This window comes from Sus scrofa, chromosome 12, assembly GCF_000003025.6.
Source record: "Sus scrofa isolate TJ Tabasco breed Duroc chromosome 12, Sscrofa11.1, whole genome shotgun sequence".
In the NCBI taxonomy this organism is placed as follows: Eukaryota; Metazoa; Chordata; class Mammalia; order Artiodactyla; family Suidae; genus Sus; species Sus scrofa.
Window position 1 is genome coordinate 22,100,276 of NC_010454.4, and position 18,229 is coordinate 22,118,504.

At 46.6% G+C, this 18,229-nt stretch overlaps 1 protein-coding gene across 2 annotated transcripts; it reads right to left on the bottom strand.

Moving 5' to 3' along the window:
• CDC6 (cell division cycle 6) lies at positions 1,006–18,166 on the bottom strand. 2 transcript variants are annotated; one of them, XM_003131471.4, is made up of 13 exons: positions 15,742–18,166; positions 15,279–15,370; positions 14,828–15,018; positions 13,164–13,445; positions 12,840–13,039; positions 12,411–12,586; positions 11,654–11,760; positions 10,161–10,300; positions 8,949–9,049; positions 7,468–7,532; positions 3,480–3,682; positions 2,884–3,024; positions 1,006–1,827 (listed from the first exon to the last, which is right to left on the bottom strand). In XM_003131471.4, exons 3-13 carry the CDS (start codon positions 15,003–15,005, stop codon positions 1,738–1,740), a joined length of 1,683 nt encoding a protein of 560 aa, XP_003131519.1. In that variant the 5' UTR covers positions 15,006–15,018; positions 15,279–15,370; positions 15,742–18,166; the 3' UTR covers positions 1,006–1,737. The 2 variants fall into 2 exon arrangements, with proteins under 2 accessions (XP_003131519.1, XP_020922681.1); XM_021067022.1 differs by having other exon boundaries at positions 1,515–1,827; positions 15,813–18,166.

An 18,229-nucleotide genomic window follows, 5' to 3' on the forward strand; every position in this document is an offset into this window, starting at 1 on the left:
AGCTGTGTTCTCTGCTCGCAAATTACTCTCAGAGGGAACGATGCTCTAATAAAGGAAGGTGAGGGTGAGACACGCAGACTCCTGTCTCTGGACTACGCTCTGCTATGCACCCACCAGTGGGTGGTGTTCATTTCAGAGGCTCTCCCCATGTGCCCTTCTATCCCATACCACCTGCTGCAGCCCAGATCACATTGCAAGGACACCGTGGGCAGCATGAATGAAACAGTGGCCAACAGATCACTTGTGCACGTATCAAGTTCTTAAACTCCAGCCATGTCAGAAGGGCTCAGAGAACAGCACAGACCTGGTCACTGGCTCTCAGACCATTCCTATCGCACATGGTTTGCATTCCAAGCGTTTGCTTGAGTTATAAAAGCACAGCAATCTCCCAAACGAATCAAACATAAGCCTTTTCCCCCTTCCTTCAAAACTACCCCGGCCCCAAGGCTGCACTTCCGAGGCAGTCAGTGTTATAATAGCGCCCTCTGGCGTCCCCGCCACAAACTGCCATTCGATGCCACTGGACATTGAATGCGGCAAACCCAGAAAAGGAGGGGAGGCTTGAGTAACCACATGGATTAATTTACCTCATAACACTGGGAAAATGAGGTTTAGATTAAAATCCCACCCCAAACTAAGGTGTCTTGGAATAAGTGGCTTCATCTGAGGGCAGCCAGGACTGTGGGACAGTCAGGGGGTTGAGGAATATTTTCATAGTGTCTTTGTTTTATTTTTTTTCTTTCTTCTTTCTTTTTATAGCTGCACCTAAGGCACAGGGAAGTTTCCAGGATAGGGGTTGAAATGGAGCTGCAGCTACCAGCCCACGCCGCAGCTCAAGGCAAGGCTTGATCCTTAACGCACTGAGCCAGGTCAGGGATAAAACCCACAACCTCACGGACAGTATGTCAGGCCCTTAACCCACTGAGCCACAACGGGAATTCCTCCCATTGCTTTCTGAATGTTCGAGTTCTCTTGAAATGTGATTGCTTAGAAAGACAAAGAACACAACTTGAAAATAAATATATTCACAATCCAAAGAGTCCCACTCTCCTTACCACCCCCACAACCTTGGGAATGCCTGAGAAACTCCATGAGGCTTTAAAATGTCACAATGTGGAAGTATCTGCAACAAGAACACAGTATACTTCAAAAAGAGATACTCTCATCCAAGTGTCCTGCGAATCTCCATGTGGACTTGCTTACTTTCCTGGATCATCCTTCTTCTTCTGGTCCAAAAGTTCTTTAAAATACACCAATGTGTGAGCAAACTAAGAAATAAATATACAAACTTTCCATGACATAAATCTGTATACTGGCAAGTACATTGGTTAGAGACACATTAGAGGTAGTAGTGAATATAGTTAAAAAGGGCCTACTCTGCAGTCTTTTGTTTTGGCCTCGTCCATGGCACGTGGAAGCTGCCAGGCCAGGGATCGAACCCGTGCCTCGGCAGCAACCCGAGCCACTACAGTGACAACGCCAGATATGTAACCGGCTGTGCCACAGGGAACTCCTACATGGTAGTTTTTTTTAATGCACAAACATAATAGTAAGACCCAAAGATAGAATTCTGTGGTAATATTCACAAATCTGTAGATTAAATTTTATCAGTTTTAAATAAAAAGGTCACGTTTGCTTTCAGACCTGAGTGTATAAGGTACTAAATTGAAGATGCCATCTCTCTCTCAGTGCCAGCTGGATACTTTCAGGTTGGGTGTTAGTGTAAAAGAAAAGACGTCAAGGCAATCCAGTAGCTAAGATCTTTCCAACTAAAGCTTTGTCTTTGACGGCATGCTCTATTTCCTTCTCTTCAATCTTCAGGGAAACCTGGAAAGAAGAGAAACAGACTTTCCAAGGTGGAGAACTCACGAAAGCAAAGGTTTTACCCCACAAACTTCTACCATGTTAAACTTTTCTCACAAGAGGCAAGATAAAGGTTTTTTTCAATGGCTTAAAAAAAAAAAAAAATCACATTCATACCATATAGCCCTATCTTCACATACCTTAAACCCTACCTAACCAAACATTTATCTAATTGTGGCCATTTTTAAAAATTGAATCATAGTTGATTTACAATGTTGTGTTAATTCCTGCTGTACCACAAAGAGATTCAGTTATACAAATACGCACCTTCTTTTGTAAAGCCATTCTTTTCCATTATGGTTTGTCATAGGACATTGACTATAGCTCTCTGCGCTATAGAGCAAGGCCTTGCTTATTCCCTCCATGTATAGAGCAGCTTACATCTGCTAACCCCGACCTCCACTCCATCTCTCTCCCTACTCCCTCCCCCTTGGCAAATTGTGGTCATTTTTTTGGCTGCCCCACAGCATATGGAGCTCCTAGGCCAGGGATCAGATTTGTAGCCACCCGCGGGACCTAAGCCACAGCTATGGTAATGCCAGATCCCCAACCCACTCTGCTGGGCCGGGGCTGGGGATCGAACCCATGTCCCAGTGTCTCCCAAGACGTCGTTGATCCCATTGAACCACAGTGGGAGCGCCAAACTGGGGTCATTTTAAAATTTTTACTTTAGCAAAAGATAAGCTCTCCAAAGCAGGATGTTAAAAAAGTAATGTCATAAAGAAGCAGTTCAGGGAGTTCCCACTGTGGTGCAGTGGAAACGAATCCAACTAGTATCCATGAAGATGCAGGTTCGATCCCTGGCCTTGCTCAGTGGGTTTAAGGATCCGGTGTTTTTCAGCGAGCTCTGGTGGAGGTCACAGACGTGGCTTGGATCTGGCGTGGCTGTGGCTGTGGTGTAGGCCAGCAGCTACAGCTCCAATCGGACCCCTAGCTTGGGAACTTCCATATGCCATGGGTGAGGCCCTAAAAAGACAAAAAAAAAAAAAAAAAAAAAGAAGAAGAAGCAGTCTGTTGTACCTTTGTGAAGCGGGTTTCCTTGCTTTTCTTTAATCCAAAAATGCCCCTGGCCTCTAAGAGCCCTGATAGTGACAAACACTCGGACTGGTCCACAGCTGCCACCTGCTGTTTTCGACAGACGTTACTGTAGGCTTCATATAACTGGGAGGAAACAAGGGAGAACAAACATTGCTTAAAAGTTATCTTGTCTTAAAAAAAAAAAGTTATCTTGTAACCTTGTAATCTTAAAAATGTGGGGCTGGGCTGCAAAACCGTTAACTGAATAGCCAAATTCTCCCCCTTCTCAATAAAATCCTTGAAAAGGCCTTCTGGAGAGATACTGCCAAAAACCTATACGGTAAAGCAGGAAAGGGGCTTTCTAAGTTTCACAGGGAGAGGCAGAAATAAAGGGGAGAAGATTAATGGTAAAGTCCCCACCACGGCCCAAGGGAAATAACGTCAGCTGCCTTTCCTATGATACCGTACTTATTCTTACTGCTAAAAATCCATTTTTAATTCACATCAGCTGGAGTCTGATAGGTCTTTTGGAAAATAGCTGCTCTGCAAGCAGAGTGTCACCTCCACCCCGGCTCCATCTGCTGAGATGCCCAACTAACCTTCCCCAGAGTGACCTCTTTAGTTTTCAAATGCCTGGTCAAGAGCAGCAAGGAGCAGACCAAGATCTTCTGCTGAAGCGGGAAGCAATCTTGCGCTCCTTCTTGGCTCAAGGCCATTCTGTTTCCATCGACTTCCGAAAGGACTTGTGATATGTGAATAACACCAACCCGCTTGGGAACCAGTGACTCAGAGGGTGATTTACCTACGAAGCAAATAAATCAAGCTTCCTTAGATTTTTCAAACATCGTGGGTACTGAGTTTTAGGGGAAGGAAATTCAAGAGCAGTCACATGGCAGCAAAGCAGAGGTTCCAATTCTGTAAGTGGAAGCTGAAGGATGAGAGTCAGGGCAATCCTCAGAAAGATGCCAAGATGTAACATGCCTTGGAAAGCAGTGTTATCCTGTATCTGGGCACAATGGGGAGCTCTTTTATCCTGCGGAATGCAATTTCATGTCGGAGAGACAAGATCCACCTCCTGAGAGAATAAGGACCAGGCGTGCTCGGGATGGCGCAGTGGAAACGAATCTGACTAGGAACCATGGGGTTGTGGGTCAGATCCCTGGCCTCGCTCAGTGGGTCAAGGATCCAGCGTTGCCGTGAGCTGTGGCATAGGTCGCAGACACAGCTTGGAGCTGGCTGTGGCTGAGGTGTAGGCCAGCAGCCGTAGCTCCAATTCAACCCCTTGCCTGGGAACCTCCACATGCCATGGGTGCAGCCCTGGAAAAAAAACAAAAAACAAAAAAACAGACAGAGAACTACTGCGCCCTGCCTTGGAAGGGTCCTAGTTTCGCAAAAGCACAGAAGGAGAGACCCTTGAAGCAGAGATGAATGGACCTGGTAGTTTTAAAAGGCTGGAAAAATAACCTCATCTTTTGAATCGAAGGAGTGGTGAAATGTGGGACAATCCTAAGTCCTGCGAGATAGCCTCCTCTCAATGACCTTTGAGGTTTGGTTCATTTGCTCGAGCTGATCTACAGAAGAGCCACACTCGAGAAAATGTCATTGGACACCTCAGGAGATAGCATCATCTCAGAGGCCGGAGGCTGGGAAACTGCCAACAAGCTGTGGAGGACAGTGGCCTCATTGTTTGGAGACGCAGGAATTGCAAGACGGAGGAGGGACATGCTCTGTAACAACCTTTGCCTAAAGTTACTTCCTGAAACCAAGTCAGTTGTCCCACAGCAGTTCGCTTTGATCTCATTATCACAAGCGGCTGCAGAGGACAAACCGCAGGGAGAAACTGAAGTTCAGTGATCAAGAAGCAGAATCTTAAAAGGAATTGGGAGGGAGTCCCCACTGCGGGTCCACAGGTTAAGAACCCGATTAGTATCCATGAGGATGTGGGTTGAATCCCTGGCCTCCCTCAGTGGGTTAAGGACTCAACACAGCCTCAAGGTAAGGTGTAGACCGCAGCTATGTCTTGGATCCCGAGTTGCTATGGCTGTGGTGTGGGCCGGCGGCTGCAGCTCTGATGCAACCTCTAGCCTAGGAATTGGGAAGTCTGTTCTTCTCGCCCTGTACCCTTTGGCTGAGTCACTTCTCTCTCTCCTTTTTTTTTTTTCCCAAGAGCTGCACCCATGGCATATGGAGGTTCCCAGCCTGGCAGATGAATCAGAGCTCTAGCTGCTGGCCTACACCACAGCCACACCAAAGCCAGATCCAAGCCATGTCTGCAACCTACACCCACTGAACGAGGCCAGGGATCGAACTGCGTCCTCATGGATGCTAGGCAAATTCATTTCTGCTGAGCTATGACGGACGGGAACTCCAGCTGAGTCCCTTCTAAAATGATCCCAACAAGTGGGTACCTATTCGGTTTTGAGTACTTTCAACACGGGGGAACCCACTCTGTGTCAAAGCCTAGTTAATGCTATTTATTGGGAAGTGTCTTCCTCCTGTTTTTTTTTTTTGGTTTTTTTGGGCCACACCCACCTCATGTGGCTGTTTCTGGGCCAGGGATTGAACCCTCCCCGTAGTAGTGACAACACTGGATCCTTAACTTGATGAGCTACCAGGGAACTCCAGAAAGCATCTATTTATTTATTTATTCATTTATGTATTTCTTTTTTTTTTTTTTAAGGCCACACCCACAGCATGTGGAGGTTCCCAGGCTAGGGGTCTAATCGCAGCTACAGCTGCTGGCCTACACCGCAGCCATAGCCATGCGGGATCCAAGCCGCATCTGCAACCTACACCACAGCTCGGGGCAACGCTGGATTCTTAACCCACTGAGCTAGGCCAGGCATCGAACACGCAATCTTTTGGTTCCTAGCTGGATTCAGTTCCTTTGTGCCACGACGGGAACTCCGAAAAGTGTCTTTTTAGATTTAGTGGAAGTCAGTCTCCTTTTACCGTTCTAGAGCCATTAAACGCTAACCACACCTACCAGAGGTCAAAAGACAGCCTAACAATTAGGGCCTGAATGCACAACCTCTTTTAGCTCTATGTATGCCCGCCACGCCCACAGAGGTGACCGACAAGCCTAAATGTTTTTTTTTTAAGTTTTTAAATTACTCAATGAGTTTATTACATTTATAGTTGTACAAAGATCATCACAATCCAATTTTATAGGATTTCCATCCCACAACCCCAGAGCATCCCCCTATCCCCTGAACCATAAGTTTTTCAAACTCTGTGAGTCAGTACTGATAAGCCTAAATGTTATTGGGAGGGGACAAAAGGAAATGATGTGAAAAGTTGAAGAGAAACCAGTTATCTGGTCTGTGTAATGGCAAATATTACTTACCATCAGCCTAAGCACTAAGTTTGGCTACTTACGAAACATTTTTATTAAATTAAAAAAAGAGGAGTTCCGGTCCTGGCCCAGTGGTTAACAAATCCAACTAGGAACCATGAGGTTGCGGGTTCGGTCCCTGCCCTTGCTCAGTGGGTTGAGGATCTGGCATTGCCGTGAGCTGTGGTGTAGGTTGCAGACGCGGCTCGGATCCCGTGTTGCTGTGGCTCTGGCGTAGGCCGGCGGCTACAGCCTCGATTCGACCCCTGGCCTGGGAACCTCCATGTGCCGCGGGAGCGGTCCAAGAAATGGCAAAAAGACAAAAAAAAAAAGAAAGTGTTTTCTGTGGAACTGTAATGCTAGAAACAATTTTAGTAACCCTCAAGCAGTGCAGGAGTGAAAGAAGGAACCATCAAATCAGACCGTCCTGTTTGTAAAGATTAACAGTGAATGTTAACCACAAGCTATGGAGTTCATGGCTGTCTGACATCTGCTGTAGCTAAGATGAGGGAAAGGAAAATCAACATTGTCATTTTTGTCAAAGGCTGCAGTTTACTGTAGCAATACCATCTTTGAACCTCTACCCTCTTAGGCTTCTTTTTTAATCTTTTTTTTTTTTAAGGGCCACACCTACGGCAATGTGGAGGTTCCCAGGCTATGGGTCGAATCCGCGCTATAGCTGCCAGCCTACACCATAACCACAGCAACGCAGGATCCAAGCTGCATCTGTGACCTGCACCACAGCTCACGGCAATGCCGGATCCTTAACTCATTGAGCGAGACCAGGGATCAAACCTGCATCTTCATGGATGCTAGTCTGCTAGCCTGGATTCATTTCCACTGCACCACGAGAACTCCTTAGATTTATTTAAGGGCTTGAGCTACCCCAGGGTGAACTCAATTCTGGCCCCATCTAACTCTTATCATGTACTGGGCTTTGCTTTCACGTACATTGAGACCTAACGTGAACTTGACAGAGGTACCCAGAGAGGGTAGTTTTCATTCCTAGAGTTTGGAAAGAAAACCGACTCTGTCCCAGCCCTTCACGTACTCGTTTCCAGTAATGATGGATTATAGCTCTGGCAGGCAAGACTGAAATGAAGTAGACGAGGCTGATGAAAAACACAGACACATGTACACAAATCTGCTGTGAGCGTGGACTGAACTCTGCTCATTGCATCGTTCTGCCTCTTTACACAGCAAAGTTAAGCTTCCAGTCATGAAGGAAGACGGAAAGGAGATAAACTACTTACATTCAGACAGTGGTTTGAGGAGAGTCTGGCTTTTGACATCTGACTCTACAATTTCAATAGCTCTCCTAGAAACAAAAATTCTAAAATTAATTTAGGCTGAGCCAAACCAAACACCAAACCAGTCACCAAGCTCAAAAACAGGCACGTTAACAAAAACATGTTTTATATAAATATATATAATATATAAACATATATGTGTGTGTAAAAAATATATATATATTTCCCCTCCCATTTTTGGCCACCCCCGACAGCAGGTGGGAGTTCCCAGGCCAGGGATCAGATCTGAGCTGCAGTTGCAACCTATGCTGCAACTGTAGCAATACTGGCTCCTTTCACCCACTGTGCCAGGCCGGGGATCAAACCTGTATCCTGGCACTACGGAGACACCAGAGACGCTGCCGATCTTCTTGCACCACAGTGGGAACTCCCGTTTTATGTTTTTAGAGCCCCCAAAGAAAAATGGGTTATGTCTCAGCTCAAGGGGACTTCATCGCCTTGAAATAATTCATGGACCAGGGAATCCGAGAAACTTGAAACTACACAGGTTCCTCTTACAGGGGCCAATAACATTTTGGTCAAGGACGTAATGTCACGGGTAGGAGAGGATTGGTAGTGGGTGATTGACTCAAGTGAGCCAGAACCACCCATACACACCAGACCTAAAAGGAGAGCCCTCAGTTCTATATACATGGCTGTGCGCAGGCAAGAGCACACCAGCCTACACGACTATTGCTCGTAGCTGCAGTCTTTAGCCAAGGAGTTTGCTGACTAGGGGAAACTTTCAAATCCAGGATGACACCATCGAGCAATAGCAAGAGCTCACTCTCCCACTGCTCTCTCCAAAGTACTTTGCCCACAGGAAGCCATAAGCCAGACCTGGATCTTCTGCCTGGCAGTAGGGGGAGGTTGGACCAGCGGGCCAGCACAGCAAGTATCATTTTAATGGACCCAGTGTCCCTACTGGGAGGGAAGAAATTTCATCAGTCAGCACAGAGGCTTTCCCCAGCAGGAGGGGCAGGGGGATGGGGAGGGAGGGAGAGGTCTGGAGAACAAGTGTGGGGGACCACCAACTGTGGGGGACCACCAACTGGAGGAAGGGGTGCTCACACAAGCCAAGGAAGGAGGGGGAAAAAGTCTAAAGGCAAAGATGGTTCAGGTCCATAAATAAACCTGCTTGAGACCGGCTAATGGAAAAGTAAACTGGAGTCTTTTTTAATACAAATGTAATTAACCAATCTATAATCACCACAGGGAGTGCCAGCAACATCTCATTTGTTTCTCCCTCTGTAGGTAATGGACTGATAATGTTTCAGACATTAACACGGTGGAAATGCAGAGCTCCCCACTGAGAAACAAGTCCTCCTTTCTGGGCGTAAAAAGTGGCAGAATGGAGCCTCTTAAGCCACATTCACTTGAGTTACATGAGACAATTAGCAGCACTTCTTTTTTTAATAAAGGCGGCCCAAAGCGCCATAACTCACCTGCAAACATCTAGCGCTTTGCGAACATCTCCCGAAACAGCGGAGACCTTGCGGGCACAGAACTGAACGGCGGCGCTGTCTAGGACCTGATCTTTAGACGCCTTTGGACGAGATAGAGAAGCTGACAGTTTGAACTATAAGAGTCCCCCCTCTACAGTTTAGGTCCCAGACATTAAGTATTTTCACACTTAGGTCTAAACGTCATTGACCAGCCTTTAGGGTCTAAGAGATGACTTTTCTGCTTAGCAGTAAATGAAGATTTTGTATATTTAAACATTGTGTAGCAATGTGGTAGAGGTTCGCGAAGGGGAAAAAAAAGGCAACTGAAACCTAAATTAGCAAAACTAAACTAAAATCCTATCTATGTGGGCATTTCCGAAAGAGAAAGTGTTTTCATGGGCCCTGTTTTTAAAGGCCCATGGAGAAATATTTGGGTGATTCCTCTAACCCTAATTTTTATTCCAACACTGACGCATCCAATAAATGGAGCCTTGGGTGGAAATTCACATAAAAATGTTCTCACTAAAGTTCCCACTGTGGCTCAGTGAGTTAAGAACTTGACATAGTGTCCATAAGGATGCAGGTTCCATCCCTGGCCTTGCTCAGTGGGTTAAGGACCTGGCATTGCTGTGGCTGTGGTGTAGGCCGGCAGCTGCAGCTCCAATTCCACTCCTAGCCTGGGAACTTCCATATGCCGTAGGTGTGGCCCTAAAAAGATAATGGGTGTGTATATATGTATAACTGAATCGCTTTGTTGTAAAGCAGAAATTATCACAAACATGAATCAATAAAGCTTTATTTATTTATTTATTTATTTATTTGCTTCTTAGGGCCACACCCACAGCATATGGAAGTTCCCAGGGGTCAAATCGGAGCTATGGCTGCCAGCCTAGGCCACAGCCACAGCAACGCGGGATCCGAGCCGCATCTGCAACCTACACCATAGCTCAAGGCAATGCCAGATCCCTAACCTACTGAGTGAGTCCAGGGATGGAACCTGCATCCTCATGAATTCTAGTCGGGTTTGTTCACTACTGAGCCAAGAAGGGAACTCCCTCAACAAAGCTTTAAAAAAAAAAAGGTCTCACTACAGCCAATAGGAATCCCCTGTTTAGTAATGCAATCAAAGCCAAATATTTTGGAAGCACTGTTGGGTTTCCCCTTCACAGGTGAGCCAAGGACACGGGATTTGGTACAAAGGTTGGCACTCACCTGATTAAGTCGATCTTGCAAGATAGTGGCTATCTGATTTTTGGTGTAAGGTGGGAAGTTCAACAGCCGTGGCTTACACTTTTCTCTAGCTTGAAGCCTCGGCAGAATTCTGTCTGTGAGATCTAGAGTATTAGCAATACCTGAGGAGGAGATAAATAACACTAATTATCGCTAGTCAAATCATCCCCAAAGGAAAACTAAACCCTCGGAAACCTGAATAAAATTTCCAGTTACAATCCAGCATTCCAGTGGTTGCTTCCCACCTGCTAATTCTCCCCTGGCCACCATCCCACACACGCTCACTATATAAGATGTACATAATCACCATAAAATGTCCTCTTTTTTTGTCTTTTTAGGGCCACGCCCATGGCATATGGAGATTCCCAGGCTAGGGGTTGAATCGGAGCTATAGTTGCCAGCCTATACCACAGCCACAGCAACGTGGGATCTGAGCCACGTCTTCGACCTACACCACAGCTCACGGCAACGAGGATCCTTAACCCACTGAGCGAGGCCAGGGATAGAACCTGCGTCCTCATGGATGCTAGACAGATTCGTTTCTGCTGAGTCAGACAGGAACTCCCTAACATGTTCTTTTTGAGTTAGGTTTAAAATTGTTCACTGATAAGCAGGGACCAGAGGGAGTTCCCGTCGTGGTGCAGTGGTTAACGAATCCGACTGGGAACCATGAGGTTGGGGGTTCGGTCCCTGCCCTTGCTCAGTGGGTTAACGATCCGGCGTTGCCGTGAGCTGTGGCGTAGGTTGCAGACGTGGCTCGGATCCTGCGTTGCTGTGGCTCTGGCGTAGGCCAGTTGATACAGCTCCAATTCAACCTTTAGCCTGGGAACCTCCATATGCCGCGGGAGCAGCCCAAGAAATAGCAAAAAAAAAAAAAGCAGGACCAGATACTCCGAAGACTGGTTGTCTCTGAAATGCAGTATTATGTCATCTCTATTCAGAGCTAGCAAAACTGATTTGCCTTAGAGTAAGGTTTCTATTATTTGATAGTAGCTTTATTTTGATAAGATATTTTGATATCTTAAGCTGGTTTAAGATAAAATCATAGGTGATAAATAAACCAAAGAGATTTAAAAAAAGGGAAGTTCCCCTTTGGGCTCAGCAGTAACAAATCTGACTAGTAAAATCAGAGGTGATAAATAAACCGAAGAGATTTAAAAAAAGGGAAGTCTTCCTGGAGTTCCCCTTGTGGCTCGGGGTTAACGAACCTGACTAGTATCCATGAGGACATGGGTTCAATCTCTGGCCTCGATCAGTGGGTTAAAAGATCCAGCATTGCCGGGAGCTATGACATAGGTCACAGACGCGGCTTGGATCCCACATTGCTGTGGCTGTGGCGTAGGCTGGAGGCTACAGCTCCGATTCAACCCCGAGCCTGGGAACCTTCATATGCTGCAGGTGCGGCCCTAAAACAAACTAAATAAATAAGGAAGTCTTCCGATCCATCCGTGTAACATTAACAACAGGGCACTCACCAATTAGCACCAATCGAGAACTGCTCAGCCATGGCCATTCAAACAGTGTGTACAATACATCCTGCCCTTTGCTGTCCAGCTGATCCATCTCGTCCAACACCAACACACTACAGAGAAAGAGAAACAATAGTATCCACGTTCCCCTTCTCAGCTCTCCCATCTGTCTGATCCGGACGGATTCCAGGCCACATCCCTGCAGTCGTAATCTGCCCTCCCTCCCGTCCCTGTTATGATGATACCTTCACCACTGCCAAAAAGCAACAGCTTGGCATTTCTTTTTTTTGGTCTTTTTAGGGCTGCACACGAGGCATATGGAGGTTCCCAGGCTAGGGGTTGAATCGGAGCTTTAGCCACTGGCCTATGCCACAGCCACGCCAGACCCAAGCCGTGTCTGAAACCTACGCCACAGCTCATGGAACCGCCGGAGCCTTAACCCACTGATCGAGGCTAGGGATCGAACCTGCATCCTCATGGATGCTAGTCAGATCCGCTTCCTCGGAACCACAGCAGGAACTCCAGACTGGCTTTTCAAGCAATTAGTTTAAAACCCCTTTTTCCCCAATTTAAATTTAGGAAGGTTTTGTTTTTTCCTTGTCTTCTTTCCCTGGAAGCTTATATAACTACCTCTCATAAAGCAAATCTAGGAAAGGTACTTTTTACGAGCAACCTGATAAAATGCAAGAGACGAGAATGTGAGCTGGGGGACAAGAGACCCTGTAGACTGTCACAGAGTGACATGCGGCAGAGCAGTGCTTACATCATGGGGCCCTTCTCTGCAGTCATATGGTTTTCCAGTTTCCTCATCAGGTCCTTCCCAGCTGGCCTGGATACTTCTTCCTGACAAATCTCCTGAGCAATGGCTGGGAATACAGCCTGGGCACTCCTCAAGGACATGCAATTCAGCATGACGGTTTTAAAGCCTTTCAGTTCCTTCTACAAAAATGCAAACATGAGTTATTTTAGACTCAGATAAAGATCTGACGGAACCTAAAGTGTCTTAGAGGAGTGAATAGCATACAAGAGCGTAAGCTCCACTTCCATTTGGAAAGATTTAGACAGTGAAATGAAAGACATCCTATTTTGGGGAACACGTCGATCCCCTAGGGTCCGTCTCCTCTTTCTTTCTTAACCCTTAAGAACCAAGTGTCATTTTGCAAGAGCACCGTAATTCGGGCTCTCAATATACCTTGAGGTCTTGCAGAATTCGGCTTAAGCAGGCAGTTTTTCCAGTTCCAGGAGCACCAGAAAGATAAAGACTTCCAGCTTTTTCCCCACAGATGTGCTCCCTCAGGAAATTCCTGAGGACATCCATCTCCTTTTCCCTGGCAGGCAGCTGATCCGGGACAGCTGTCGTCAGGACCTGCTTGGCTTGCTGGTAGCAAGTGCCTGTGCCAGACATGAAAGGACAATTAGACACAACGGAGGTGACTGAGACGACCCACTGGGCCTCCTTTGGAATCCCCAGCCTTGTTTACAAGGCTGCACCAACAGCTGCCAGGCGAGAACGAACCTTCTTGCTTGAACAATCGCATACGAGCAGACTCCTTCTCCAGCGGACATCTCTGCTCAGAACTTGTTGTGACCTCTGCATCTTTTCGAATTGAGGAACGTGTTTTGCTTTGGTGAACTCCGGCTTGTTCCCTTTTGCTGGGAGACTTAATTGTCGGCTGATTGTCAAATACCAATCTGCGCCCCTTAGGTGTGCGTGAGCGAGGGGGACCATTCTCTTTCTTGCCTTGCTTTGGGGGTGAACAGGGAGGTAAACGGGGAGTGTTGCACAGGTTGTCGTCACCTGAAACATATTAAAATCAAAACGTGGTCATTCGGAGCAGTGGGTGGTAAAAGGGCTTGGCGTGCTCTTTGCATCTCCCCCTCCCCCCAAAGAAATGAATTTCTGCCCCTCAGAACCGCCAAAATAAAATGCCTTGCAGCCAGAGCAAATATTGGCCACCAGATGGCAGCCCTGAATTTACTACCTTTTGGTAGAAACCAAAAGGGTTTTTAGTTTAGGATGAAATTCTAGGATTGCTCTAAAGCAGGGCACTATGTCCGTAGAACCCCCTCAGTTATGACAACTAAAAACGTCTCCAGATACTGCCAAATCACCCCTCATTAAAAACAAGGAAGGATCACCACCGTTCTAAAACAAGAATTGTCACCTGTTTCTCAGTTTTATTTTTTTGGCTGTGCATGCAGCGTGCAGAAATTGGACCTGGAAAGAAACCCACAGCCACAGCAGTGACAAGGCTGGATCCTTAACCCACTGAGCCGCCAGGGAACTCTGTCACCTGTTTCTCTTAATTTCATAACTATTGAGCCAAGTTTCAAAATACTATAGAGGAGTTCCCGTCGTGGCGCAGTGGTTAATGAATCCGACTAGGAACCATGAGGTTGCGGGTTCGGTTCCTGCCCTTGCTCAGTGGGTTAACGATCCGGCGTTGCCGTGAGCTGTGGTGTAGGTTGCAGACACGGCTCGGATCCCGCGTTGCTGTGGCTCTGGTGTGGGCCGGTGGCTACAGCTCCAATTGGACCCCTAGCCTGGGAATCTCCATATGCCGCGGGAGTGGCCCAAAGAAATAGCAAAAAGACAAAAAAAAAAAAAAAAAATACTATATAACCAACTGAAAGGTAACCTGAAACACTGACAGAACAAAGTTCAGTGTTAAGAACTGAAGATTATATCTATTAAGTAGTTTAGAAAATGATCTCAACAAGTAGCTTAACTTTGAAGTGCTAAGCACTTAGCAACCATTCTGAAAATAACCAAAGGGAATAGAGTGGTCATAGCTGAACTCTGAAAGCTGTTTCAAAGGCATCTTATTATTATTATTTTGTTTTTTAGGGCTGCACCTGTGGCACATGGAAGTTCCTAGGCTAGGGGTCAGATCGGAGCTGCAGATGCCAGCCTACAGCACAGCCACAGCCACAGCCACGCTAGGTCCAAGCCTAGTCTTCGACCTACACCACGGCTCACGGCAATGCCAGATCTTTAACCCATTGAGTGAGGCCAGGGACTGAACCCACATCCTCATGGATACTTCTAGTATCATGGATACTAGTCAGGTTCATAACCAGCTGAGCTACAACTGGAACTCCCCCCAAGGCATCTTGTTGAGAAAAGAGAGGTTGAGAGATACCAGTCAAAAACTTGTACTTAAGTAATAGATAACTTACCCAGACGTTTTCTGGGGCTAAGAGGCAGAATTTTTTCACAAGGTGAACGGGGTATGGCCTTGACATTTGTCAGTTCTAGTTTGGTGTCACTGGAGTTTTTTGCTTTGCCCAATGTCTGAGACAGTTTCTTTTTTGGAAAATTGATTGTAGCCTGTGACTGGGAGCGGGTTTGAGGCATGACGGCAACACAGCTGGGTACAAAAAAGAGAACAAGACAGCCAGTCCATATGCAAAAGTGAAGGAAAAATAACTAACATGGAACTCACATCGATAATCAACACTTGTTTCATAAATGTTCTAGCAATAGTTTAGCATTTAGTTCTGCTTCACATCCAAATCCACATCTAATAGCGAACACCTTGTCTTCCTACTACGTGCAAAAGGCTGTCATAAGCATTTTAGGCATTAACTCATTTTAAGTTTTTCAGTTACCTTAGAGATAAGTACTTACTTATCTTACAGACAAGAAAACTGAGAAGCAGAGAAGCCCAGTGTCACAGCAAAGCAGGATAGCTCCAGAGCCCGTTTTTAACCACTTGAGCCCTGCAATAAGAAGTTGATCTTAATTGGCTTCTGTAGTACTTCTAATTCTTTCACTCCAGGCAACGGGGTCGATCATAAACCCCGCTTAGCCCAGCAACCTCCCACATGTACAGTCTTCCCCAAGCCCTCACTGCACATTCAGTCCCCACGCTACTCAACCTCAGCCCCGAACCAGAACATCTCCCTCCAGCAGTAAGCAGAACTGCCGAACTACTCCGAGGGCGCTCGTCTCCTGGCCCTATCGCGACCTCCTCACCTTCCCGCGATCTGAGCTATCTTCCTCTCGTTTCACCTCGGGCTGCATCCCCCACCCAACTCCGCCCCCCAGGACCTGGGCCTCCTCTCCTTTCCAACTCTCACGGTTGTGTCACCTCAGAGCCGGCTCTCTCTCACGTCTCCCGCAGACAACTTCCACGGGCAAGTTCCTGAACAAACCCCACACCTGCAGCAGGAGAGCCAAGCTGCGCTCGCGCCAAATCTGCACAGCCCCAGCTTTCCCGCCTCCCGCCAAAGCCGGGTTGCGTTTCTGATTGGGTATCGCCAGAGAGCCGCGCGCCTCGGCCTCTGCCTCCTCCTCCATATCCAATCAAGTCGGAAAGCGCACAACCAATAAGAGCGCCCCAGGTCTCAGCGCCACCGCGAGGCCACGCCCACTGAGCCACGGGGGTGGGGGGGGCGTCTACATCCGGGGCCTCCGCGGAAAGAGGTGCGGTTGCGTCGGGAGGGGACGGAGTTAAGGCGGCCTGCCTCGCTGCAAAGCCCGGCGGGAGGTGTAGTCTTTACAGCTCGCGACTGTATCGCCACGCCCTTATTTTAAGGCCCCTTCTCACTGCTGCACGTACCCGTTTTCATTATCCTAAGGGGCTAGATTTTCAAAGAGCAACTGCATAATACCTACTATTATTTGGGCGACTCTGGGTGCCAGGCAGGTCTAATGTTAGGCGCCTTACTTATCTAACGCTCAACGCTGCAAGGCACACAGCAGATGTGTAGAGGGTTAATTAGAGGTCACAGAATTTTGGTGGCCGCGAAGAGTGTAAGACCCAGATTTCCTGAAACCAAAACCAGTGTTTCTATGTCAAGTTCTATACTTCATCACAGTATCTCCCTGATTTGTGTTTCAAAGATGAGAAATAGCCTTTGCTATTATATTGTTAAAAGACTATGATATTCTGTGCAACTTACTATCACTAATTCCACTAATCCTCATGACATAGGGAGTGAATTATGGCCTCTTAAATTTTTTTTTTTATAGCTAAACACAAGGGTTTCAGGGCAGAGAAGACCTCTATAGAAGAAGTAGCAAGCTGAGCTTTTAATGAAAAATATAAATTAGGGTGGTAATTTACAGGTCAACTTCCAAAGCTAATAACGTAGCTAAGCCTCAGCTTTCATTAAAAGCCAGAACCCAATACTAGAAGATGGTAAGCATTTATCTGTCATCCTTCAGCATCGAATGAAAGACAGCAGTAAAACCAAGAAATAGGAAAAAAACAAAAAAACCCAAAAACACAACCAAGTTAATTGCAGTTAGTTCATATAGGAGAAAAGAGCCAATACTGAGTGCTTCTGTGCATGCCAGGGACTGAGCTCCAGTATTTTACCTATTTCACCTCATTAATTCTCACAGGCACCCCATGAAGTTGGAGTAATTTCCATTTTACAAATGAGGAGACTGAAATAGAGAGGTTGAGTAAACTTGCTGAAGGTCAAACAACTCGTAAGTGGAAGAACTGGAATTCAATCTCAGGAAGCCTGATAGGAGAACAAGCTCCTGAGCATTTAAACATTCAAGGAGGAATAGGCAGATGCAGGTTCTAGAGGAGGGGGAGAGATGACACGGAGCACGTTTGGGGGAGCCTTTCTAGGAGCTGAAAACTCCAAGAGTGAAGACCATAAGCTGCCCTGGAGAAAGTGTTATCACAGAACGGAAGCTCTTCCACCAGATGGTATTTCTGGTCTCTTAATAGGGCAAGAGAACCTAGAAAGCAAATTTCACTGTTCCTATTTATTTTTATAACCTGGCCCCCTAAAACTTGTCCTTCATAACTAGAAATGGTAACAAGTGCCCAGCCAGCTTTTAAGGGATGATAGTGAACAAGCTACCTACCTCAGGTGCAGTGGGACAGAGGGGGCAGGGGAAGCTATGAGTGCTTAACATGCATGTCACAACCTTTGAAAACATTCACCAGGAAATACAGCACTGGTCCAAGACAAGCCTACAAGAGTAAATGACTATTATGGAAGCCGGCAGAGACTCGCAGAAGGTTCAGATCAAAACGTCTCTAAGAGGTCACCTACTGGATGCTTTCTCTTTCCACTACTCCACTAACACGATGAGCATCCCTTCATACTGTTTCTTGATTCTCTGCCTTTGCTGTTTGCTATGCCCAGAATGCCTCTCACCATCCTTCTTCCCTGGCTAATTATCACAAAGCCTTTTAGTGCTCCACAAAGGTTTCTCCTGGTGGCTATCATGAAGTTTCCTGCTAGACTCTGAGCTCCTTGGAGGCAAGGACCACATCGTTTTCATCTTCATATTGTTAGTGCCTTCCACAGAATAAAGTATGCAATAAATGCTTGCTGAAAAAATGGAAATGTTTCTGCCAAGTGGACATCTATCTTTTGCATGAATATTTTTGGCGGTTGGAGAACATACAGTCCTTTAAATCTCACATCCCTAAACCCAGGATTGGAGAGGGAATTTGATTCATGTGTAAAAAATGATCCTTGGGGTTCTCGTCATGGTGCAACAGAAACGAATCTGACTAGCATCCATGAGGACACTGGTTCCATCCCTGGCCTTGCTCGGTGGGTTAAGGATCCAGTGTTGCAGTGACCTATGGTGGTGTAGGTCAC